Consider the following 26,849-nt stretch of genomic DNA (forward strand, 5'->3'; position numbering starts at 1 on the left):
ATCAAGGCTGAAAAATCCTTAAAGTGCTCAAAAAAAGGGAAATCTGAACATTTACAATCCTCGACAACCGAGTAAAGTCATATTAAAAATGCTAACATGCATATTTATTCTTTATACATATGCTTTCATATGAGAGGATGGAAAGACAGAAAATTATGTGTCTGTCAGAGTCATACTGATTCACCTTATACAATTAATTTGAATTCCCTTGTTTTTAGAAACTGTGCCCATGTGTTATCCACATTACACACCAATGCTGTCCTTACACATTGGATTAAAATAAAAAAACTACAACACTGAAAGTCACTGTTCTTCCTTTCTAAATAAATTAGCACCTGTGGGTGTGTTTCTTCTGTCAAAAAGGGGAGGGGGTCTATAAAGTGATGTACTGTGACAGTTCCTGTCCACTTTTCCCTTCTCACACAGGAGAGCTCTAATTCACCGGGTAAGTTTATGATAGATTCAAACTGCATTAACATAAGATAGAAACTGTAAATTTGGTGGATTACTACACAGGCAGACCTGTGTTTTACACATGAGGTGTATGTCGGTCATATTAAAAAGCTCCAAAAATTTTACTGCAGCATACTGTGTATTACATTTTCACTAGTGCACAGCTTCAAGTAGAAATTAGCATATCAGTATTGTAGTCATTTTTATGTAATGTGCGGATAGGAGAAAACTACAATACACTGAAATAAGTCTAGGAGCCCTCATGATGGTGTACTTTACTGCCAATGCATTTTTTACACTGACAAAAATCTGGTTATGTACATTTTATTTCAGTTCTCCAAATCTATGCAAAATACTATTGATTAACAAATGGTAAATGACACCAATCTGGATTTTCTGAGTTTTTGTGAATTTAATTCTAAGGTGAGTTTTGTGCATCTTTCCTTAATTCCGTTTTTTTTTCTTTACTTGTAGGGGCAATGACACCATTCATCCCTCTATCACTGCTGCTCGGTATGTTTTGTAGTGACAGATCTTTAGAAACCTTAGAGGTAATCCGTCTATTCTCACCAGGACAATTATTAAGAGTGCAGCATTTTGTTAATGAAAAAAAGTTTTAGCTTTGTCTTAGATAGATTTGTACTTCAATATTGACCCTGATTTCTGGTTAATAAAAAAAAATCTTTTTTTTTTGTCAATATAAGTAAAACCGGAATGGTCTAAGAAAGAGCAATATGTGATCTTCCCATGTTGCAGGAACAATCTCACTATCAGAAGGAACCAGTGAATTTAAATGCATGTCCAGTGAAAACTGTCAGAACTATAAGAAGCACTGCTTTAAGAAGATCTTTGTGCACATTATGCCAGAAGACAAGAAGAAATACATTTGCTATCAATGCGATGAATCTCATGACCAAACAATTCATCTGTATCTGGAAAAAGATGGTGAGCACTAAAATTCCTGTCACTAACTGTTATCTTCACAATCAAAATCTGATTTTCGGAGATAATCAGTTTTAAAAAGGAAGTGTTTTCTATTCAATATAAGCTAAACCAGAAAGATGTAAGAAAGAGCAATAACACTTTACCTGATGTGATCCTCCCATGCTGCAGGAACAACCTGTCCGCCAGAAAGAATCAATGTAACTCTCACATTGCCTCAAGGATTTAAATGCACGTCTTGCACCACATCCCACAGTCTAGGCTGTAAAAAGCTGTGCTCTAAGAACATTGGGATGATAATTGAGGCAGAAGAACAGAAGAAATGCATTTGCCATCAATGCACTAATTCTCATAAGCCAACACTTCATCTGTATCTGAAAGAAGGCGGCGGTGAGCACTTAAATTCCTGTGACTGTTATCTCCACAATCAAAATCTTTGATTTTCGGATTTAATCAGTTTTAAAAAGGCAGTGTTTTCCATTCACTATAAGCAAAACCAGAAAGGTGTAAGAAAGAGCAATATATGATCTTCCCATGTTGCAGGAACAATCTCGGCATCAGAAGGAATCAGTGTAAATCTCACATTATCTCATGAATTTGAATGCACGTCCAGTGGAGACAGTCAGGACTGTAACAACCACTGCTCTAAGAAGATTGTTGTGAACATTGAGCCAGAAGACAAGAAGAAATGCATTTCCCATCAATGTGATGAATCTAATAACCAAACAATTTATCTGTATCTGAATGAAAAAGGTGGTGAGCACTTACTTTCCTGTGACTTGCTGTTATCAACACATTTTTTTTAGAGATAATCAGTTTTAAAAAGGCAGTGTTTTCTGTTCAATATAAGCAAAACCAGAAAGGTGTAAGAAAGAGCAATAATAAAACCCTCCCTGATGTGATCCTCCCATGCTGCAGGAACAACCGATCCATCAGAAAGAATCAATTTAACTCTCACACTGCCTCAAGGATTTAAATGTACTTCCTGCAAAAACCAGTCTGACTGTGACAAGCCGTGCTCTAATAAGACTGCCATGATGATTGAGCCAGAAGACGAGCAGAAATGCGTTTACCATCACCACAATGAATCTCATAACCAAACAATTCAGCTGAATCTAAACGGTGAGCACTTAAATCTCTTTCACTAGCTGTAACTATCTGCACAATCAAATTAGAACATAATTTGAGAAGACTATTTCTGTTTTCAGTTTCAGTGTACAGAACACATTTCAGGCAAAATAACTGTTCTAATCACATCATTCTTCTGTAGTACTAATATTTGCCCTATACTGTAAATTTGTCCTAAAAAAAAAAAAAGGAAAACAAAATATGTTGAAATGTGTGAAATATGACAAAGAAAGAGGGAAAAGAAATAATAAAATCTTACTCTTTCATTTTAGAAGAAGAATCCCTTTTTAAGCACGAATATGAATATCTCCAGTTCTACAAGGAACGTAAAAGCTGGATTGATGCCCTGGAGCACTGCCAGCGAGAGGCTTCTGACCTGGCACAAATCACCGACCCGAAAGTGCAGAACATAGTGAACTCCACTCTGAAAAAAAATGAAGTCTTGCCAGATGGAGTATGGATCGGCCTGGAGAGGTCCATCTTTGGCTTCAATGTCAGTTGGCAGTGGACTTCAGGGACACACGTTAAACACAACCGGTGGCACAGCACCTTTCCTGTTGACTCCTTAAACAACCACTGTGGAAAGATCATCCTAGCTAATTCAGACTTCATGTGGCTGGACGCCAACTGCCATGACAAGTTACCTTTCATCTGCCAAGGTAAACTGTTGTTTGATTTAAAGGCCGATCTGGGATGAGATTATCAAATCTTATCGTTTTCTGTTTCCAAATTTTGAATGAAAACCCTGATGTCCATACATGAAACAAAGGTACAAAGGTATAGCACCTGAAAATAGTTTTTCCAGGTTGACAGCAGTAATATAGTTCACACTATATGTCGAGTCTCTTTGATCTGGGCAGGTCCTGTATGGAGTTCTGGACATTACATGTGTCGTTCCACTTTTCTTTTATGATATTCATTTCCATTGAATACTGGTGTTTTGGGAGGCTGATTTTTGCATTAATTTTCGTTTTCTTTCTTATAACTGACTTGATTTGATTTCCTTGTAAAACCAGTGTGCAAGTATTATGACTAACAATACAGACGCTTGTCTATAACCATTCATTCATTCAAAACAAAGACCTGTATTGTTTCACATATTATTATCATGGTCTGTACATGTTTAATAATCATGGCGCATAAACGACATAACCACCCAATAAAAATTCAGCGTTGAGGATGATACATGACTCAGACCTACATGTTGTTCGCAAGAACAAATTACTGCAATATAAAATAAACAGGTAATACACTGAGATAACTCAGGAACAAGTCCATCAGTAGGTTACGTTAAGTGCTCAGAAAAAACTTTGACATGTCATCCATTTCCACTTCATCAGTGGCATTTACCTGGAGTTGTTCTGATATACATATATATTTTTTTTTCTTTTTTACAATATAATAAAATAACTTTCTCATGGACACACACACATCTACATAGAAACCCATTCACATCCCTTTCTTTCCAAAGAAGACAGATCAATGTCATTAAGCTAATTGCTGAAATTCACCCCCTTAATCTGTCTTATTACCTCCATTTTTGACATGAACACCTAAGACAGGGGTGGACAAACTGTTCCACAAAGGGCCAGTGTGGCTGCAGGTTTTTGTTCCAACCAATGAAGTTTGACCAATCAACTGTCTGAAGACTGAGATCAGTTGATTAAATGAGTCAAGTCTGGTGTGCTGTTGCTTGGTTGGAACAAAAACCTGCAGCCACACGGCCCTTTGTGGAACAGTTTGGACACCTCTGACCTAAGACATGGTTTCAAAGAGGTAAACAAATGCTAAAAGATCCAGTATGACAAAATCTATTTTGTATTGAGGAACTGGAGCAGTAAAGGTAGACTGAAGAACAGATTTATGCATCTAGCAAGTAGAAAAGATCACGAGCCCAAGGTCACATAAACAATCCCATGTGCATACAGAGTATAATTTAAAGCTAAACCTATATTAAAAAAAAAAAGGTTTATCATTCACACGCACCATTACTCTTAATCCAGATTCCATTTATAACCTAAACAAAACTTCACTAAATGACACAACAATTATAATGTGAGCACTCCTCCTTGTGGCCATGTGGCTTGTTTCCTCTGACAAGAAAAACAGTCAAGTGATGTGCTGGCACTAGCAATGCCTTTCATGGTTTCACCTGCATATTAACACTTAGACATATGTTTTTCACACTGCAATATAACATGAGGTGTCCCATCAATCAAGGCAGTCAGATTCCTGTAAATCTGATCACATCATTTGATTCTTGCTCATTAAATTTACATTTCACAAATTTTGAATTTTTTTTTTTTTTCAGGAGAAAAGGCCACACGTGAACAAAAATAATGTCCATTGCACAAATCCACTGTGAGGATGCATTTTCATTAGTGCTCATTGGAAGACACGACAAACATAATCTACTATTGCGTAAACTCCACTGCATCCTTGACATTTTATTTTGTCTGGTGCAGCAGTAACATTACTGATGCCAAGACAAACATGATTTAATGTGTGAAAATGTAATATTATCAAAGCCAAAACACCAGACTTGAAAAAGTCAACATGATGAGATAGAAACTGGAACTATGACAAAACAGGCGGTGCTTCTCTTTTATCCATCATATCCATATAAAGTGACACTGACACTATTAGTCTTACCCCGACTCACTCATCTTCCTGGATCATCTCTCTAAGGCACTCCTTTAAGTTTTCCACTCTGGCCCCTGGAGCTGTCTGTATCTGCTGCTCCAGCAGCCGCCGCACCTCATCCAGTCCATCCACCTTTGGAGTGTTGTGGCGGTACAGGTACCCAGTCAGTTGACTGTAATGGCAGTGCGGGGAAAGCAAGCCACACAGAAAGCGCAAGAACATTTCATAGTGGCCTAGCGAGGAGCTGAAAGTGCGCACTAAGGCACACTGGACCAGCCCCGCAGCTGATTTGGTCGGATATGTGGATGTGAAGTAGTCGGGCGTGTGCGTGGATCTTGAGTCCAGAACGTTCTTAGACTCGGTGTGGAACTTTGTGAAGACGTACAAAGCGGCCATGAACTCCTTGAAGGAAGAAGAAGTATAGAGCTTTTTAGATGTTTTCTGGGACATCCTGATGGGTTGTTTCTCAGCTCAACACACTATAAACCATATTCAACATATTATAATTACAGTACACAGGAGAGTAAAAAAGGTTTTATGGAATATTGAGGTGCAAGCGCTGTGAGGTGGCAGGAGTTTTACCTGAAAGGTGAAGTGTACAAAGCAGAACGTCCTCCTCCCATCTGAGGCTGCAGTGCGGAGCTCAGTGCACAGGCCGGAAAACACAGTCACGTCCGTCAACTCCAGACCGTACTGCTTCACGTCCTCTTCAAAGAACACACTGGTATTCCTCTCCAGCATCTTTAGGGCCATCTTCCCCATCTTTGTCAGCAGGACCTTGTCCTCATTGGACCATTTCTGAGTGGAAACGGGACATCAAAATGACAAACTCTGACACTGAAATGAAGCCATTCATTTGCTTGTTTTGACAAATGCCTCTTTTTGATGCAACTCCTTTACTTTCATGTCAGTTGTATCAGACTACATCAGATGGCACAGGTGTTACACATGATATTGTAACCCAGAAATTAAAATCTAAACAAGGGATGAGTAAATGTCTGCTCACTGAAAATAAATGACTAAATTTGAGTTGTATTCTAGTACCAATAAAATAACTACTAATGGGTAATGTAGGGGTAATACAGAAAAAACTGTGATCCCATTGCATTCATTTTAGGGTTTTATTTTAGAGTTTATGACAAGATAAGTAAATTGTAATAGTGAATTAAGTCACAAGGAATTACAAAAGAGAAAAGACTGATGGACATTACCAGGTCATTTTCGCTCTTTCCATAGTAGAACTGCAGCCTGCGATTGATCTGGACAACCAGGATGTTGATGTAGAAGGGCGTCAGCCTGGGGGGGTGCACCCCGTAGCCCTCATAACAGTAGCAGCGCTCAAACACGGTGGCCACCATCCAGCAGACAAAGGGCTGGCGAGCGAGCATTCTGAGTGTCGGCAGGCGTTTATAATGTGCGACAATGTCCGCTGCTCGCTGCGCATTGCTAAAGCGCCTTGTCAGATAGTCATCTTTCATCTCATCACTGGAGAAAAGAGGGAGAAATTAGAACTCAAATAAACGAAACTGGACTCCAATAGATTCACCACAAAAATATTGTATAGAATAAAACGTATTTACAGGATGTCATTTCCACTGAGCATACAAGCAAAGCTAGTAGCAAAGACAATAATAATGTATAAAATATAAAAATAAGACAAGTGCATAGGCATCATCTGACTAGACACATACATGGTGCACCTACACACACATACACACACACCTAAAGCCCTGTATTTCTGTGACCACGTCTATAAATTGGGATGGGATTTGTGAGACAGCTGCCCGTCTCCCCAGGATCCAGATGCGGGCACCACGAAGCACAGTACCACGGAAGATGTTCACAATCAGGACGTCAGGATGTGCTTTGGTGTAATTGTCATTTATAACTGGAGTATTCTGGAGGAAGACACCAATAAATTTTTTTTTTTTAAAAGACAGATACATGTTTCTGGTCATCATATGTTCCAAACAGTAAGTGGCTTATGAAACGTGCTCTGATTGCTCCCGACACCATTTTGAATCTTCAAAAAAATGGTAATGGTAATGCACTTTGAAAAGCTTCTGCTGAGTTACTGTTTCCCTACATATTAACTACTATAAAATATACCCGCATTAACCTCTTTAGTGGTAATGGAAAGTGGATTCTGACATATCTTTGTACCATCTTAGTGGAAGACACATAAAACAGATTTTTTTAATTGCTCAGTATTCCATGTGGAGGTGCTAATAACATTTCACCCAAAACTTTGATTTCGATTAACACTGAGTGGATAGTACATACTAATGTTTACATTCATATTTGCTTTGGACGATGTTGTTATATATCACTGCTGTAGTTGTGGTAGTCAGAGTATAATAATTAAGGAAATCTGTATGAGTCTATATTATATGTAAAATTTATGTTCTACATGTGTTGGGAGCGGGGGGGGCGGGGGGTGTCTCAGGTGTATATGTGCACTGATGGGTACCTCCCAGTCCAGAGCAGCTTGATAACAATCAAAGGAATCCATTATGATGAGAAATTTACAATCCTCTTCCTCCAGGTATTTCACATCTTTGAACTCAGGGTAATAATATTCTATCACTTCCATGATGGACATCTTTTGAGAATCAGGAAGGGGTTTTTTTCTCAGAAACCGGAAAGTGCGAAAGGAAAGTTTGATGACAAACTGCAGATCCTGAACAAAAATGGACAGGGACATGGTATCAGGAATCATGGTGTCATAGAAAATTAACACAACAAAAACTTCAGTGGTGAGCATTACATATATGAAAGAGCCACTTTGAAAAACAGTGTAACAAAAGTACTGCTGACAAAACATTCATACTTTGCTCAGTGTTATTCAACGTACTGTTCTTGAAAAAGGTTACATAAAGAGCTATGTAATTCAGCATTAAAGTAGCATGAATTAGTTTCTGACCAGAGAGAAGTCCACAACAAGGTGAACAACATACACACATCTGACATATTACAGCCTTATAAAGTTAATGTGACTATTGTGTGCATCCACCAGACACTGAGCAAAGTGATGGTTCATTTGGAGCGGTGTTTCTGGTGATCTGATGAATTTTGGACACCACAAACTCCTGTGTTCATCAGCTGGTCTCTAACTGTGTCTATGTGCCGTTTGGTGCCAATACGTAGTGTATAATGGGTTAATGGAAGCTTTTTCGCCTGACATCTCACCTTATTGGCGCGCAGTTCTGCCCAGTCCAGGGAGAATTTACCCACAGAGACGGTCATGCCAATTCCTGGAATCCCAGTGGTCAGCACAGTCCTCACTGGCTTGCCGTCATCCTTCTGTAGTCGGAACAAATTGTTCAAACTCACAAAGGTGTCGGCACTGGGGACCTGGAGAGGCGACAGAGAGTGTGACCGGAACTCATGGGAGGGGTCAACTCCTCCGTAACCACAGGTGGAAATCTGGGGCTCAACGTAGATAGTGTTCAGAAGATTGTGCTTTCCAGCTCGAACGACCCCCTCTCGGATGACTTGGTGTTTTCTGATCAAATGCTGCTTCAGATGAGCACGAACCAAAGCTGTTGGTGGGAAAAGATAAAAAGGAAAGCATGAAACCTACATGTGTAATTTCACCTTCATCTTGCTCATCCCATTGCCCTACGTGCCCCATACATGGCTCAATTCTTGAGTGGCGTGTTGACTCATGCAGGGAGTTTGTAATATGATTCTTGTTAAAATAACAATATCACCAGTGTCTGTTCCAGAATAACATGTCCATCAGGGGTGCAACATCCATCTATCAAACCTTTCCCACGATGACAGGATCTTTGTGTTTTCAGAACATTTAATGAACCTGAACTTGCTGAAGGTGTAAAAAAAATAACAAAAAAAATCCTCCACCTGTTCCCAGGTATCTTTTCTTACTTTGTTCTTTAACGCGTAGAGTAGGTGAGGTTTGAAATCGCAAGGCTGACAATTTAACTGTTCCCTTCAAGCAAAGCACCCAGACTGCATTGCTTTCCTTAGAACAAAGAAACTCATCTATTTTGACTTTAGACCAAAAATTAGAAATATATATCAGTCGTGTTTTGAAGGTCGTAGTATAGAACTGTACTATGACCTGTCCTGAAACATGAACACACTCTAGATTTCAAACAAGCTGAACAACCAAGAGACATATTCTGTAAAAATAGCACAGCCACAACATCGAGATTTCATTAAAATGTCTCAGAACAGACAAATTTCATCAGTATTAGTGTTGGGATAAAATCAGACAAATGTTCTCTTACCTCTCTTGCATCCATTCCGTAGTTCACCTGCCTGTTCGTCCTTGTTCATGCTTTCTAGAGTACCTATTGTGTGCATCAGGGAACGATCCTGGCCTACAGAACAACAGAGTTTTAATAAAAAGCAAAAGCAGTAAGAAGTTAAATCAGTTAAAGTGTATCAGTCCCTGTGCACTCCACGTGGCTTTTAAAACTCTCTTCCATATAAATTCTGTATTTTTAAAACAATTAAGTCCACGAAGCGTTCACTTCGCACCCGCCATCACAACAGTCAAAATTTGATTCTTTAAATTTTGTGTTTTCTTACCAAGGATCTCCAGTATCCTGTCCACAAAATCAAGAAGGTCTCCCTCCATCACTTGTTCATGCTTTATGCCCGGTTCCCATTGTGAAAACAACATCCTAAATTTGAACAGCTCTTCACTGGTGAGGCCCGTCAGACTATTCTGGATACTCTGCAGAAAGAAAATAAATTAGGAAAACACAAGTTACAGAAAATAAATTATGAAAACACAAGTTGCAAAAAGTTAACACAAGTTAAAACATGTCGCCTTAAACAATATATGCGTGGGCAAGGGCGAGAATTAAACCAATTCTTTTTTCATCATTTATTTACAAACTTATTCATTAGCTTTTGCATTTTATTAATATGCTAAATGAAGAATTCTGAAAAATAAAAGTTACAAATAAATTCGACATCAACTGGCAAATGAGCTATTGGGATGTATCATAATCGCTGTGTCATTGCCGGATTGCCGACTGTGAAGCACCAACTTTAAATATATGAGGCAGGTCTTGCTCTGGGTGTAGTCTGCCTGGCTGGCAATTCTCATCAGTCTGCATTGTGTCGTCTGGCTCAAAAGGCTCAGGTGGTTCTGGAGAATTAACTCCTTCCTCTTCGTACATATCCTCCTCCTCCTCCTCATCTTCTTCATGATCCCCCAGATCAGAAGACCTGAGAGACAACAGGAACCCCGGGTCAGGAACAGCTAAGGTCAGAAAAAGCACTGCAAACACTGTCCAATGATCGCAACAATGTTTTGTCGCATTTTGTCTGATGTCAAACAGAAATTACAAATACATATTTTTTTTAAAGACTTGTTTACAAAAATATTTCACATATTTTCAATGTTTGTCACAAGTATTAAAGTCATTCAAGGTTTTATTTAAATTGAGCTTTTCAAGTAAAATACACATGACAAACTATAGTCTCGTGGTTTGTTTAAATCACCTTTCATTGTTTTTTAGTCCAATATTCTTTTATTTTCCTGTCAAGCGGAAAACTGTGAGGTGATGGAAAGTTTTTACTAACATACAGACAATAAACAAAACAACAGGTCAGTATAGTAAATGTGTTTGAATATTCTGATATGTAACTAAGCATAGCAATTGCATTTTACAGAGCTATGAAAATGTGTGAGAGTGAGCAAGTGTGCGTCTCCTTCACCTGGTGTCAATGAGAGCAGCTTCCGGTGGCTGCTGTTGTGTAGTCATAGTGTAGAGAGTCTCTGGAGACTCGGAGCGAAGCAGCTGCAACCTGTCCGAAGTGAACAAGAGTAGTACATACCATAAGGGTTTTTTTTTTTTTACCTCATATTCGTCATTTCAAAGTCCCTGAATGCACCACTGCTTTGTAACACACTGCCCTCAGATGTTTGGTGCAATAAAGAACCCCACCTGCATTGACCTCCACAAAAAACCTTTGCTATTAGTTTTTGCTAAAAAAAAAAAAAAAAAAAGAACTAAGCTTGAATGTTAGCATCTACAGGTTGATCTTACTCTTAAACCACAGGCTGCACTTCCAAAAATATCAGCACTAGAAAGGACTGTTCATGAAGCTGTGTGATGTGACTGGGAAATCCTCCTAAACTCCATTCTCATTAACAGCCTGCGATGCCTATTGCACAAACAAAACATCCCTAGCAGCTATGTGACTCTACTGGATCATGGAAAAGGTCAGTTTTTAGTTTTTCCCTACAGACAGAACCGATCACAGCAAAAATTTCAATAGGTAGCAGAGTGCAGCTTACGAAGCTTACAAAAAAAAAAAACAAGATTGGGATGATGCTTAAGTATCAAACAAAGACACAGTACCCTGTCGCCTCATGAGCAGTCGTTGGAGCAGGTAATACTACAGCAACCTCTTCTTCTGTTGACTCATCCTGCATCTCCTCATTGTCGCTTCTCATTGAACCATAGCTGGAGGGTGGCCTCTTCCACTTCACCTCATTCTCCTGCCTAAGGATGCTAAGCAGACAGAAAAAAAGGTGTTAGTTTGCGGGTGGAACAGTTTTAAATTTAGTCCAACAGATAACTAATGACCACTAATATTTTCCTGGGAGAAATGTCAAAGACTGCAGATGGACAAGTCTTAGGTAGATAGATAGACTGAATAAGTAGTTTGATTAAATGTTTGGACCAAAGTGACAGCCGAACTAACTCTCTGCATAGGCGGATGTGATATAGAGTATTACTACTTGAAAATGCGTGCATAAGGACTTAATAACAGTGGAAGCATTACATTCCTTTACCTAGGTAAAAGCACTAATAAAACACTGTAAAAATCCTTTGTCATAAGTATTATTTTCATTATAGGTTATTCTGCAGGTTGCTTTTTAGTTAATTAACAGGTTGTTTGGTTTGTAAAAACTCTACAAATAGTAACATCAGTAACATCATCACCCTGCTTGATTTGTCCAACCAGTAGTCCAAATCTCAAAATTATTTAAAGTAAGTTAAAATTAGTAAAAGGAAAAGCAGCAAATCCCCACATTTGAAAAGCTGGAGACATGAAATGCTTGGCATGTTGGCATAAAAGAAAAAAAAAAAAGACTCAAAACGATTATTGTTGCTAATTAATATCCTGTCAAACAACTCATCGTTTCAGGTGTATTTGACAGACTGAAGTACAATAACTGTCGTGTGAAAATGTGTAAAATTCCTAGTTAAGTGACAGAATATTAAACATGGCAGATTCACTCATTCCCGTTGAAGAAAAGCTGACTAACAACACGTACCTTTCCACTTCGGTATCTGGGTCCATGTCTCAGGTCGCATCTAATGTATACACCTCATAAGTAGAATTACTTTTAGGCAGCTAAATCTTATTCATCGCAATAATTTTTCATCCAAAAAATGAATCCACGATGCAAACATTACTTCAACACAGAAGCCGTCCTTTTCCGCCTTCACTGTATGCTAACATTAACATTTAAGAGAACGTGGTGGGCTAATGAATACATAGACGCGTTAGAAATTAAAATTTCATATTAAATAATCAATATAAATAAAAATATCTGCAAACTATTCGCTCATGTCACTGGTCACTCAAATTAAACTTCATTCAACTTCGTTCTGCTGCCTAAAACTATCGGTTTCCGGGAACTCGTTGTCTGACGACGATAACATCCGACTTCCGGGCCAAATCCTTCAGAATAAAAGTATGATTTCCACATAGGTTTACGTAAACATTCAAAAGCAGTCTGCACAAATCAAAAACACAAAAACATATGCTTTTACAGTGTCATTTAATTTGTACGTGTTTATGAAATAAAACACTATGCAGTACAACTGTACAATTCCTCGATTATTGCTTTTTAGAACTGGAAAGGGCATCCAAACTTCATATGGTAGGAGAAAGTTATGTCTTCTGCAGCGTTAGCTACTTTGTGGTATCATGAAAACCTTTTTGAGGTCAGATCCATTGTGCAGAAACAGCTCAGCAGGTGCAGTTAAAGCATGAGGAAACTTGTGCTGCTGCATTTGTTCCTGTCAACTTTTACCATTATAAGGCAGAAATCTTCAGGCATTTCCACAATGTGTCATTTAAAGGTTTTTATTGACAAACATGTAAATATAATACAGAGAAAAATTAAAGGCAGATTAAGACAAGATTGTAAAAAGAAAATCCGGAAGGACAACAAAAATAAAATTGTGTTGGTGAGGAAAAAAAAAAAGTATGATCAAGTAGAACCGTAGATCATAAATCCAATTTGGAAACCAGTCCTCACACCTTCATCCTCCTCATCATCTGTGGGATACAAAAGAAAAAAATTCTGATTAAGCCAAAGCTCAAAGAGAAACATTTCAATACAACACAAACATGATGTTTAGTAAAAGCTGAAATTATGTGTTTTCTGTTAGTGTTTGTCATGAGATAAATATATGAACATCCCTTAAGTCGATAAATAAAAGAAACACACCGTGAGTTATGCCATGAAGTGAGAACCAACAACCAGCCTTTAGTGAAACACTGTTATAAGAACCAAATCCCCATAAATTAAATTAAAATTCTTTTTTTATCAACCTTTTAATACTTCCAGCAAGGTTTTCTCCATTTACAGACACGGGCTTCTGAAAACAGTGTTCAAATTCAAGAGTTACTGAGATGTAATGACTAAACACATTCGAGGAAAATTCTTCCACTTTCCCAGTAGTAATATAAACAAAGTTCCTAGTTTATGAAAAAGTTGGTCATTACACAAAAAAAGCACAAATGTAGCTACAACCCACTGATGATGGCTTTTGGCACACCTAAAAAGAACGCTGATATTTAAACAACACGTTTGTTTGTTTGGCCTCAAGGATCGACAGAGTTTTAGTGAGAAACACTGAACGCGAATTTCGTCGCATCTGAATCTACATGAAAAAGTTCACGTACTGTCTCTGCCTGACATCTGATATCTATGAAAGGATCAAATTAAAGTTGATCACAGGATCTCCACAACCTGCTGCTGTTTGATTGTCAGCTGATAGACATTGTTCGTCATATCTGCTGCCTTATATTCCACCTGCACTCCCTTTAAGCAGTTCCTACCCTTGCCCCTACATAACAAGTATCATGCTTGCATGGATGGATTTGTCTCTGTGTGTTTACCTTGCGAGCACTAGCCGTTAGTCCAGGAGACTTTGCGGCTCTGCTGGTGGTTTGTGGAGACTTCCTCTGTCCTTTAGTTGTCACTTGGGGTGACTTAAAGCTGCCAGCTCGGCTTGTTCGTCCTACTCCAGCGCGAGAATTTACTGACGACACGTTTTCCTGACACTTGCGGGCAGTTGTCTGAGCAGGCGACTTCTTCGAACTTTTGCCAGGGGATTTCCTGGTGGAACTGCGGAGTTTGTTCAACCCTTTCTTCAGGTAGTTGTTGTTTTTAGGGGTGTTGTCAATAGTGAAAGCCATAGACTGCCTCCGCTCAGCCTGAAAGAACAATTACAAGTCAAACTGTTGGAGAAGCAAGCCAAACGTGTGTGTGTGTGTGTGTGTGTGTGTGCGCATATGTCACACTCACTGGACTGGGGATCGAGAGAAACTGAGAGCTGCTGGATCCACTGTTCAAATTCTTGTTTTTGGGAGTGAGGGGACGGGGGAAGCAGCTGGCCTTCACCTTTTTCTGTCAGATTGAGAAAAAGTTTATTGCATTACATTACATTTTATGTAATAGAAATTACATATTATGTAACACAAGATGTAACAAATATTTTTGTTCATACTAATGCAAACCAACCTCAGGCGATGTCTGATAGATGGACAGTGTAGATGAAGACCGCTTTGTGCCTTTCGGGCTTCTCAGCTGAGAGGAGCTGACCGTCTTTGACGGCAGCTGGCCCGGCATCAGGGACAGACGATGAGAACGAGTACCGGCTGCGGCACCTAACTGTCCCACCATGAGGGACTGCCGATGGGAGACTAGAGAGTCTTGCAGCTGGCCGGGCATCGTGGACGCCCGACGGATGGTGTCAGATGGGTCACCTGTACGGACGTCTTCGTCTGTGAAAATGAATGCGCCGCTGTGGCCAGTCTACAGGAACAGACAGAGAGGGATTTCATAAAACTCATGGGAAAAGAATATTTCAGCAACCACTTCCCCAACTGAGAAGTCAACTGCTAAAACTACAGTTTGGCGCTGTTTTATGTGTACATGTGCCACAACAATCCCCTGAGCATTATATTTCCACATTCATCACTATTTTGACTGTATGTGCGATTGTATGCCTGGTGTGTTCTGTGTGCCCCCCCACCCTCTCCTCACCTCAGACTCCACAGGGTAACTGCTCTTTAGATGAGGAAGGCAGGCCTTGTTCCTGTGCTGGAGCTCAGCAATCCTCATCCAATCCTCAGGTCCAACGTCTGGCTCATTCTCTGCCCCCACACAGAATGTACTAGTGGCTGAAGACACACAGATGTAGAAAAAGACTGGGTGTGTAACTCTTGGGAGTTGACTCTATGCCTGTCTATCTGTAAAAGTACAGCAGTGGCAACGGAGGGCAGCGCAATGCAGAGCAGAGCCACTCGTTTGAGTTTGCAGCTCCACTGCTGAAGTGCAAACTACTTTTAAACCCACACTTGTACAGCTTCCTCTACTGTCACAGAGAGCAACAGACTGTGAACTGCAAAGATCAGTCCATTAACTGATAGAAGGAAAATTAATCAGCAATTAGCCCAAGCAAATAATAATATTTTGAGAGGCAATTAATGGTTTAAGTCATTTTTAGGCCAAAACCGAGAATTATCTTCTTGTCTTGGTCTTATACATTGAAGTAAACTGAAAATTGTCGAGTTCTGGACAAAAAAAGACATTTATTGACATTGCCTTCCACTCTGGGACAATGTGATGGCTCTTTTCACTGTGTTTTGATGTTTTATAGACTAAATGATTATTGGTTAGGAAAATAGTGGGCAGGTTAATTAACTCCATGTCACACACAGTTGAACTTTGTTTTCCCTTGCAGGTCGCAGCTGTGCATGCTGTTTCACTTTTTTTCCCAGCTTCAGCTCAATTTAACATCTTTCACTTTCACCTCCTGTGAGTCAGGCAGGTCTCTACTTACTCTGTGAGTGGATTGTGCTCCGTCTGTACCCTGGAAAACCGCTGAGTTGGTCGCTGTTCGTTCTGGCAGGCGTGTTAAACAGCTCCATGGACACGGGTCGTGCAGAATGAGCATTGGAGAGGTTTGGGTGGGAGCGAGCTGAGGCCAGACTGTAGAAGGTCTCATCACCTTCACTGCAGCCTGGGGTTTTCTGCAGATCAGAGACCGACAATGATTTATGGCTACCATGACACTGCAGTGAGAGTGTGGGGACAATTTGAAAGGACGACCTAAAACATTTGGGCTTTGCATTTTTACACTCCATAGTTGAAAATCCTCTTAGTTTGGTGGTTAAAAACTAGGCCAACAATGTCTTAGTTAAAGTATTTTTTAAAACAAATGAAGAAATTAGTCACAGAGCCCAAAATGTATGTACAGCTGAAACCTTCAAACTGCACAAAGACTTCAGTAAACAACATTTGAGAAAGAGTGAGACACAAACCAAAAATTATTACCAATAATAATTTAAAAAGGTACAGTGATTGTTCAAAGTCTTCAACTGTGTGTACTATTGTGAACATGCAAAATACGCAGAGTGCAGGTGAGTTTCCGCCACCTTGGTCATGGTGATGTTGATAACCTGAGTGGTCCTGCGTCGTTTGACAGACGAACTTGGATTTTTTCGGGCTGAATCCAGCTCCATTTTGTTCTCTGTGCTGGTCCTGGGTGACGAAGAAGTAGGATATCAGAGTATGCAGGAAAAGCAGTACATGTAATGCTTACATTATAAGTATTACATTGTTTATTTAGGGAACACTAAACTTTATTTTTAAATACTATCCAATAATGAGCTCGATAGGAGCCATTTCTTATAGATATATATATTCTTATAGCCGTTTATTTTAGATATTTTAAATTACATCATAGGAGTTCCATCATTTTAACTTCCAGCAATCATACATGTGTTTATGCTAGATGACAGAAGGCTTCCACATTAAGTATAAAAACTGACTGGACTGACTTTGACATCTTGATTCACCACAAATCAGAAAAATCTCACAGGAATACAACAAGAAAAGCAGCTGATTTTTCTAAATGTATGTGAGGACATACTGACAATGTAATGTGGGGCACAGAAGGTTGAAAAAAACTTCAAAGACATCTACAATTCTTCACCCCTACACCCACTATTATGTGGAATACCACAATTGTCACCACTGTTCTGAAATACCTGTTAATCTGTCTGGTGTTTATAGGTGTGAAGTAGAGTGTTTCCAGTGACTCAGCCTGTAGACCCCGTCGTTTGGCTGCCAAACGCTCTGAACTGCGAACAAGTGGTGTGCTTGATTCATCAGGTGCTGAAAGTTTCCTGCACAGGTAAGAAACACAGTGTTGTGCAAAATCTCAATCCCAAATGCGGTTTTAAGCCACAGAGCAGCACTTTAGAGAGCTGGCGGACCTTCAAAATACGCATGAAACCGATATTGGATATCTTATCTGAGAGGAACATTACCTTGTGTTGTTCAGAGAGTCTTCCAGAGAGCTCTGGTCCAGGCTGTCAGAGCTCATGGTCCTCTTCACCTTACTTTGAATACTTAAGCGTGTGTTGGGAACATCCGAGTAACACGCCTCAGTTGCACTTCCTTCTCTACCATGAATCTTATTCTGTACTCGCAGGTTATGGTCAGCAAAGGACAGCTAAAGGTGAGCAAACGCAGAGAGAGATCAGGGTTAAATGTGTGCAGAAATCCTTGAACTCAACAAATATCCTTTATTTTTCTTACCGTAATCTCATACTTCAAAACATAATACCAACCTGTACCTTCAAACTGGCCACCGTGTTCAAAAGTTCTTTCTCCTTGGTTTGGGCCTTCTCCAAATCTCGATGAAGTAGCTTATTCTCCATGGCGAGAGTCTTTACTTCACTCTCTTTAACCTCTAAGGAATTCTTGAGTTCAGCCACCTCCTGTTGGCTTTCCTGGAGAAGCAGCTTCTTGCTATTGTAATGACTCACCGCTTTCTCCATCTGTGGCATTGTGATAATTAAACAGTTATCTTTGTGTTAATATCTCAGTCCAAACGACTCATTTGACACCAAACATAAAACAATTTGAAATGTACAGAGATACAAGTAGTGAAGCTGCACTGTGTTGTGTTTTGTGGGGACTGTTTGTGATCACACCAACCTGTGCCTTGTAGTGTTCTGCGGCCTCTGATTTCACCGAGAGCTGCTCCTGCAGGTCTCTTTTTTGCATGTCAGTTTCTTCAGCTTTTCCTTTCTCTTGCAGGAGTTTCTCCTTCTCCATTTTCAGTACTTCCAGCTCGTGCTCCAGTGCAGATTCCAGTTTACGGGAAGCCGTGTTCTCTTTCTCTATGGCCTTCTTGGCTTGAGCAAGTCTCTCCTTCTCAAAGGCCATGGCTTCAAGTTGTTTCTCCAGAGCTGTCTGATCTTTTTCCGCCTGATGTATCCTGGCCACGAGTACTTCTTTTTCCTGAACAAGAGCCTCGTTCTCTTTGAGAGTGGCAACCTGCAACTCCTGTACCGTGTCTTTCAATCTGAGGTCGGCAGCATGTGTCTCTTTGAGTTGGTTCAGGTTTGCATTCACTGAGATGAGCTGCTGCTGGAGGAGGTCTGTCTGCTCAGCGGACTCCTGTTGAGTTTGAACTAACATCTGCTCCTTAGCCAGAAGTTTCACAGAAATGTTCTTCACTTCCCCTTTCAGATCCTGGATCTCATGTTTAAGAGCATCTGTCTGTTTGGAGCTCTCCTCCTTTATCTCAGCCAAAATTCTCTCATTGGCTTCAGCTTCCACTTTTGCTTTTTGTACCAAGTTAGCTTGGGCAGCGACCTCCTCTCTGAGAGTGTTGAGACCTTGGTCTTTATCAGCTATGAGTGTGTTGACGGCAGACAACTCTGTCTGGAGGATCTGCAGCTTCTCTTCAGCCTTGAGGAGGAGGCTTTCTTTCTCACTCTGAGATTCTTTTAGCTTTTGAATCTCTTCTTCACGTGAGTAGATCTTTTCCTGCAGAATCTCAACTTGTTGAACTTTCTCCCGTAGACTTTGGAGTGCTTCCCTCTGCTGATTATTTTCTTGCTGTTGTTGAGCAAACAGATCTTCCTTGCATTGCAGATCTTCCTCAGCGTTCCTCAGTGAGGAACCAAGAGTCTCCACTTGTTGCTTCAAACTTTGGATCTCTAGATTTAGTAAATCCGACTGATCTGAGCTGTTAGTCTTCAACAGCATCATCTGTTCCTCTTTAGCCTTGATCTCCTCCCGTAGCCCTCTCATCTGCTCCTCAGAGGTTGTCATCATGTTTTCAAATTTATCTTTTTCCTGAGAAATCTCCAATTCCTTTTGAGCCAGCAGGTTTTCTTTAGCCTGAACCTGCTCTGTTGCAGTCTTCAGCAACTCACTCAAACTTTCCACTTGATCCTTCAGAGTTTGGATCTCACTTTGTAGCACTTCTGACTCCTTGCAGCTTTCGACCTTTAACATGTTCATCTCAGCCTCTTTGGTTTGGATGTCCTCCCTCAGCTGATTTACCTCCTCCTCAAGGTGTGCACGGTGCTTTCTAAGAGCCTCAATCTGCAAAGTGCTTTCCTGCTCCTGCTTGGCCATCAAATCTTCTTTAGCTTGAACCTGATCTTTGGCGACCTCAAGTGCGTTGCTCATGTTTTTTATTTGTTGATTCAGACCTTCAATCTCCTGCTGTAGTAACTCAGAGTGTGTAGAAGTCTCAGTCTTCAGCTGAGCCAACTGTTCCTCCTTGGCATGAATCTCTGCATTTAGTCTTTTCACCTCATCTTGAGACGCTACCATCTCTGCCTGCAGTGTCTCCATGTGCTGTGTGTCCTGTAATTGCTGTTTGGCAAACAGATTTTCCTTGGATTGCAAAGTCTCCTCAGCAGACCTCAGTGAGGAACTAAGATGCTCCACCTGTCTCTTTAAATCTCCAATCTCTTGATGTAGTAGCTCTGACTGTTCTGAACTTTGATTTTTCAACATGTTGATCTGTTCCTCCTTAGCTTGGATCCCCTCCTTCATGCTCCGTATCCTATCTTCAGAAGCAGACAGTTCTTGCTGCAGAAGCTCCTTCTGATGAGCACTCTCCTGCTCTTGGGTGTCAAGCAAAACTTGTTGGGTCTGAACTTTCTCCTCAGCCTTAATGAGACAGTCAGCCATAGTATCTAGTTGGTTTTTTAGACACCCAATCTCTTGCTGTAGCTTGTCAGAATGTATGAAGCCCTCTTCTTTTAGTGCTCCCAGTTGTTCCTCTTTAGCTTGGACCTCGTCCCTAAGCCTTTGCATCTCCTCTTCAGAGGTTGTCATCATGTTTTGAAATTTATCTTTTTCCTGAGAAATCTCCAATTCCTTTTGAGCCAGCAGGTTTTCTTTAGCCTGAACCTGCTCTGTTGAAGATTTCAGCGACTCACTCAAACTTTCCACTTGATCCTTCAGAGTCTGGATCTCACTCTGTAGCACTTCTGACTCCTTGCAGCTTTCGACCTTTAACATGTTCACCTCAGCCTCTTTGGTTTGGATGTCCTCCCTCAGCTGATTTACCTCCTCCTCAAGGTCTACGCGGTGCTTTCTAAGAGCCTCAATCTGCAAGGTGCTTTCCTGCTCCTGCTTGGCCATCAAATCTTCTTTAGCTTGAACCTGATCTTTGGCGACCTCAAGTGAGTTGCTCATGCTTTTTATTTGTTGATTCAGACCTTCAATCTCCTGCTGTAGTAACTCAGAGTGTGTAGAAGTCTCAGTCTTCAGCTGAGCCAACTGTTCCTCCTTGGCATGAATCTCTGCATTTAGTCTTTTCACCTCCTCTTGAGACGCTACCATCTCTGCCTGCAGTGTCTCCATGTGCTGGGTGTTCTGTAATTGCTGTTTGGCAAACAGATTTTCCTTGGATTGCAAAGTCTCCTCAGCAGACCTCAGTGAGGAACTAAGATGCTCCACTTGTTTCTTTAAATCTCCAATCTCTTGATGTAGTAGTTCTGACTGTTCTGAACTTTGACTTTTCAACGTGTTGATCTGTTCCTCCTTAGCTTGGATCTCCTCCTTCATGCTCCTTACCATGTCTTCAGAAGAAGACAGTTGTTGCTGCAGAAGCTCCTTCTGATGAGCACTCTCCTGCTCCTGGGTGCTAAGTAAAACTAGCTGGGTCTGAACTTGTTCCTCAGCCTTTCTAAGAGAGTCATTAAGACTTTCTACTTGGCCTTTCAGACCTTTAATCTCTTGCTCTAGCAATTCAGACTGCTGAGAGCTGTCATTCTTTAACACAACCAGCTGATCATTTCTGACCTGTATCTCTGCATTTAGCTTCTGAATCTCCTCTGCACAGGTTAAAAGCTGCTGTTGGAGTAGCTCTCTTTCTTGGATATTCTCTTGTTGGGTTTTCGCCAGTAGTTCTTGCTTATGTTGAATTTCCTGCTCAGCCTGTTTGAGAGACGAGTTAAGTTCTCCCACCTGGACTGTTAAAGTCTCGATTTTATCTTGAAGAATTTCTTGCTCATTTGACTTCTCCAGAACTAATTTGGCAAGCGTTTCCTCTTTGGCTTGAATTTCATCTTTGACTTTTTTGGTTTCATTTGAAAGAACATCTACTTCTTCTTTGAGACTGTTAATTTGTTGGTCTTTATCAACCAAGAGAGAACTGATAGCAGATAACTTTGTCTCAAGATCTTTCACGCTTTCTTCAGTCTGGATGAGAAGGTCTTCCTTCTCTTTCTTAATTTCTTTCAGTTTTTCAACTTCTTGTACACAAGCAGAAATATGTGCTTGTAGTCTGGTCATCTGCTCCGTTTTCTGCTGCTCAACTTGCTCAAGCTGAAGCTTGAGATCCTGGATCTCTTGTTGAAGGACTGCCCTCTGCTCTGTGATCTCCTTTTGCAGCTTGTCCAACATTTCATCCTTAGTTTGAATCAGTTCTTCAGTTTGGGATTTCTGTTGCTTCAGGAGCTCTTTCTGCTGAGTAATTTCTTGTTGGTACTCTGCCAGCTGATGTGTTTTAGCCTGAATCTCCACCTCAGCCTTTTTCAGGGAGCAAAATGTGTTCTCCAGCTCATTCTTCAGACTGCTGATCTCAGTCTCCAGCATTTCTCTCTGGTAAGAAAAGAAAAGAAAAGAAGACAATTAGAAACCTCTAATCCAAAATAGATTTTTTTTAAAAATAGAACATGGGGGCTATATATTTGATTATCAAACTAACATTTCTGAATTCAGTCTGATAACACAGTAACAACAACAGAGGTACGTGCTATACCTCCATAACAGGCCCCATATTCTCTCCAACTTCTTCCATAGTGGCCTTGCTTATTTCATCTTCCAAACAGGAAATCTTCCCCTGGAGGATCTGAATTTGTTCAGTCAGGAGCTCCTGAGAAACAAAGGAGTATAACATAATACATCAAAAATCCTTTTATCCTCAAAAGTCAAACTAACATCAACCTGTCAGACCAGTGGAACGATTAAAGGAATGATGATTCCCCTGCACATGAATGAGTGCAGGAAGAAAGAGTCCTGAGACGGTATTACATGACAAGTAACTATTTCATAGTGTTTTTGTTCATAGTGTACAAGTGATAACATATGATTGATGTATAAACACTTAAAAACAGTTACTAAACATCTTCTGTTGTAAGGATATACGTTACCTTTTGAGCAGTAGCTTGGGTGAGCTCTGACTGTAGGTGGCTAGTTTTGCTTTGCCACTCCTCCTGAGCTGATGCTTGGGTTTCTGTCAGCCTGCCAACTTCTGCCTCAAAGATGCTCAGCTGTGAACACACTGCCCTCACCTGGGAAAACATTAAAAGAAAGCCTTTACAGTACTTATTCAGTGGAAGTTTCAGCCTCAACATTGACACCTGACTGTGCAACGTGAAAGTGTTGCTACAAACCCTCTGAGAATTGGCACCGCCAGCATATTTACATTTCAGTTTCAGGATACGTTTGCTCATGCTGATGTTTTCAAGGATATGAGGAATGTGAGACTGCTAATGACAAAGATTCATTCACAGCAAGACTGCATTTAACAAAAAAGAAACTTAGCAAGTGTCATTACCTGGGAAGAGAGAACACCATTTTCTTCTGTCAGCTCATCCACTTTACGCTCCATAAGTGAGGAAGTACTCTTGAGGTCTCTATTTTGCTTTAACATCTCATTAAGACGCATTTGTAAACTAAGACAAATAAAAAAAAAAGGAAAGCGGTTTCATAAGTCACTTTTCCACCAAACTCTTAATGTTTTGGACATGTTTAGGTATGTAATAAATATTTTCTTGTTCATACAAAAAGTGAGACATTGTTAGAGATTTTATTGATGCATGAGATGTGCTATATAATAGCATAAAGCTGCAATAAAATGTATACCTTTAATTCCCATTCATATATGGCCAAAATATTTCTGTAGCCTGAACAAAATAACATTTTGTAGCTTATAGCTGACAAACTCATCAATCTTGGGAAGTGTCACAACCTGTAGAAGGTAATACTTTCCACTAACTCAAGTTGAACAAATATCTCTGTCGTAAAAAGGTGTCACTATTGTTATGGATTAATAAATAGGGTTTACTTACAGTTTAAAAAAAAAAAAAAGAAAAACCTGGGTGTCCAGGGTACTTACCCATTGTTCTTGGTTTCAAGATCATTTATTTGTTCCCTGATAACCTGCTCCTGATCACCTTGCTCTTCTTTCAGCTTATCCAGGCGATACTGCAACTGGTTAATGTGAGACTCTGAAGAAAATAAGAGAGCAGAGTTTAATCTGATGATAAGAGCCAAAACACAAATGAAAAGCCAGACAATATCATTATGCAGAACACATCTAGTTAAGTACAGTGAACCCTCAGTAACACTTTGACAAAACAGCAAGTTTGTTAAGCATCAGACGTAAAGGAATCAAAGGCAATGAAAGCACAAAAAGTCTGACCTACTCCAAAAAGACAAATTTATAATCATATATAAATACTTAAATGTTGTACCTCTCTGTGCAATGAGCGCAAGCTTGCTGGCCAGCTCCCTCTCCAGTCCATCTCTGTAGTCTCTCTCCTTGATCATCTGTCGTTGCATCTTCCTCATCTGAAATTTAGGTGTGTTCATAATATCCTGCAGAGGAGACTTGCTGTGGAAATAAAAGCAGATCAGCCAAAGTAAATAATTATGATCAAAATGTTAATATCCCATGGACTTTGGATAAGGAGTGATTTATATATGGCATGTGGAGTAGACAGAGTTTTAATGTTCTGATGATCTGCAACCCCACAAAGTTAATCATTTTGTTATGGTGTGAAAACAAATAACTTAATTACTGAACGTTTAGCAAGGTGTGGTAAATTAAACTGCTTGCTGCTATGTTCATATAAAGCCCAAATATAGGCTTTCATCACCAAGAATACAAAACAAAGCTGCTTTCACTTATTATTCTTTCGGGCTAAAGGTCCTTCAGTGGAGACAAACAGCTAATTAAGCGGAAAAATAACTAATTATCCCAAACCACACCACACCGATATAATTTGTTAGTATCCCATTATGGCATAGGAAAATAAAACTCAGAGACTGGATCTTTATGTTGGATTATGAATGTTCATTAAATATTATTTCAAGAAACCGTAGTCTGGATTAACACTGATGATAACAAATATGATAAGCACTGAGTTGGATAAATTCAAAGCCACACTGATACCTGACTGAGGAAGAAGCCACAGTCTGCATGTCCACAAATGTGATTTTCTGTGTGCGGTGGAAGACGGGGGACTCGTCATCTGAGAGCGAGGACAGTGTCGACACATTGGAGGTAGAGGTGGTTGCTGATCGCTCAAATATTTCCCGGGAGACAGGCAAATCTTAAATTCATGGAGAGATAGGATTTAACAAATTTTACAGCTTGCAAGTTAAAATTTAAACCAGAAAGCTTGTGCTATAAAGCAGCATTGTGTGTGTGTGTGTGTGTGTGTGTGTGTGTGAGTGAAACTAATGCCTCTTAATATACCATCATGAAGAAATGTAAGATTTAACAAATGTGTTACTTACGCCTCCTTGCCAAATAGGCATCAAGTCCATTGCTCAGATAAACATAGCCCTCGCTCTCCATCACAAAGGAACCAGTCAGGTTTGCTATCTCACGCTAATAGACAAGAGTGGGAATATATATATATAAATTTGGACAGAACTAAATGGTATCACATTACATTACAAAACATGTTGAATAAAATGTGATGTATCTTAGTGGTTGACACAAGACAGATAAAAGCAAATCAGAAAAACAACACTCTGCTTACCTCCACATCACATTCCAACATGCTCAGAGTGCAGCGGTCATTCATCATGTCATGGTATACAAGCAACAAAAGCACCTGGTGAGATCATAAACCGTGAGTCAGAACAGGTCTTTGTCTATGTTTGTTTTTACATTTATTTATTCTGTGTCTTGTACCTTTGCAATTTCTACAGTTAGGTTGCTGCCGTCTCTTATGTTGTCCCAAGAAGGGGAAGTGCCTTTTGCTGAACTAAATCTGCAATCCCCTAATAAACAACACAGACAGAGATAGGTTCATTCGCAAAGGACAGAAATATTGAACATCCATGTGCCTACAACACTTAAAAAGCAACTGACACAAAAAGGGTGTGTTCTTTAGATCTTGATATCTGGCACAATTACAGGTGCAATAGGGCACAATTCAAACCACACCCAATAGTGATGTGGGGTGGTAAAATGCTAAAATGGATGGTTTCCCATTTCCCATCCTTGGCACTGGAGATTTTACAACCTAGACTAACATCTGAACCAAAACATGCAACAGCTTAAAATATTTTTTAAAAAAGCCAAAGACACTTACTTTCCAAAAAGTCTGCAATGAGCTTGAATCGATCCTCAATGGAATGACTGAAACAGATGTTGAGTTCCTTTTTCCTGAGATGACACAACGGCAAAACAATAGTAAAATAGGAGGACAGGTCATCTTTACACTATAAAAAACCCACTGTCTGTGTAAATCTTCCCTTGTTTACACAGACCAAGCATTTCAACACACCGCTCCTACTTACAGCATATAAACAACTTTCAGTAAGACCGTGCCATCTTGTAAATCGTCAATAGTCATTTCTCGGTCGGACAGTTTTATGCTGTTGACCTGTAAAAAAAACAAAAAGAGGAGTCTGAAAAGTCGATTCGATACAACTGCTAATATCTAACGTTAATTACCATTGCTGGAATCAACCTTTTTGCACTATATAACTGGTGTTACTATCAGCTTACCCAGCCGAGAAGAGCTTTAACACCCAAGTTAATCGTCATCTTGGCTGACCCTTTATCTCAAAGGGATTTCAACCTGGAAGAGAAATAGTAAAGACTAAATAAGCGTTTACAGCTAAGCTAAGACATTAGCTCAGGTTAATTTTGCGGCGCTCAACAGCGACAACATATTTCCTCCATAGTTACTCACCTTAAAAGACTTTGGCCACTTTTCTGTATATTTTTTCGTTCTCGGAAGAGAGGTGTGCGGCCACTCCGTCAGATTACATTAAGCTACAGCTGTGAAATAAACAGAACCTGAGACACGACTAAAAATTCAAAAAGGGCTGTTGAGATTGAACCAGCCAATCCGTTCTCACGTATTGACGCAGCAGAAAA

General features: G+C 40.0%; 3 protein-coding genes across 5 annotated transcripts; 1 reads left to right on the top strand and 2 right to left on the bottom strand.

Annotated features, from left to right (window-relative positions):
• Positions 1-434: 434 nt before the first annotated feature.
• LOC121187187 (regenerating islet-derived protein 3-gamma-like) lies at positions 435-3,753 on the top strand. The gene is made up of 3 exons (XM_041046337.1): positions 435-445; positions 928-966; positions 2,796-3,753. Exons 2-3 carry the CDS (start codon positions 933-935, stop codon positions 3,218-3,220), a joined length of 459 nt encoding a protein of 152 aa, XP_040902271.1. The 5' UTR covers positions 435-445; positions 928-932; the 3' UTR covers positions 3,221-3,753.
• A 565-nt stretch (positions 3,754-4,318) lies between these two features.
• On the bottom strand, positions 4,319-12,798 carry nlrc3l (NLR family, CARD domain containing 3-like). The gene is made up of 12 exons (XM_041046335.1): positions 12,434-12,798; positions 11,511-11,663; positions 10,864-10,953; positions 10,191-10,371; positions 9,724-9,871; positions 9,420-9,512; positions 8,356-8,708; positions 7,637-7,846; positions 6,889-7,064; positions 6,378-6,651; positions 5,749-5,964; positions 4,319-5,568 (listed from the first exon to the last, which is right to left on the bottom strand). The coding sequence occupies exons 1-12, from the start codon at positions 12,457-12,459 to the stop codon at positions 5,182-5,184; spliced, it is 2,307 nt and encodes a 768-aa protein (XP_040902269.1). The 5' UTR covers positions 12,460-12,798; the 3' UTR covers positions 4,319-5,181.
• Positions 12,799-13,003: 205 nt separating this feature from the next.
• On the bottom strand, positions 13,004-26,765 carry numa1 (nuclear mitotic apparatus protein 1). Of its 3 annotated transcripts, none has more exons than XM_041047013.1 (24): positions 26,662-26,765; positions 26,475-26,547; positions 26,264-26,349; positions 26,056-26,129; positions 25,653-25,741; positions 25,498-25,572; positions 25,250-25,343; positions 24,903-25,062; positions 24,202-24,341; positions 23,844-23,955; positions 23,283-23,400; positions 22,876-23,016; positions 22,485-22,598; positions 18,407-22,324; positions 18,037-18,246; positions 17,734-17,918; positions 17,452-17,589; positions 16,837-16,942; positions 16,242-16,431; positions 15,443-15,579; positions 14,918-15,211; positions 14,702-14,803; positions 14,293-14,610; positions 13,004-13,446 (listed from the first exon to the last, which is right to left on the bottom strand). In XM_041047013.1, exons 2-24 carry the CDS (start codon positions 26,511-26,513, stop codon positions 13,423-13,425), a joined length of 6,864 nt encoding a protein of 2,287 aa, XP_040902947.1. In that variant the 5' UTR covers positions 26,514-26,547; positions 26,662-26,765; the 3' UTR covers positions 13,004-13,422. The 3 variants fall into 3 exon arrangements, with proteins under 3 accessions (XP_040902947.1, XP_040902946.1, XP_040902945.1); XM_041047012.1 differs by lacking the exon at positions 13,004-13,446 and adding an exon at positions 13,466-13,769 and having other exon boundaries at positions 18,043-18,246; XM_041047011.1 differs by lacking the exon at positions 13,004-13,446 and adding an exon at positions 13,466-13,769.
• Positions 26,766-26,849: the final 84 nt, after the last annotated feature.

This window comes from Toxotes jaculatrix, chromosome 9 (assembly GCF_017976425.1).
Source record: "Toxotes jaculatrix isolate fToxJac2 chromosome 9, fToxJac2.pri, whole genome shotgun sequence".
NCBI classification, from domain to species: Eukaryota; Metazoa; Chordata; class Actinopteri; family Toxotidae; genus Toxotes; species Toxotes jaculatrix.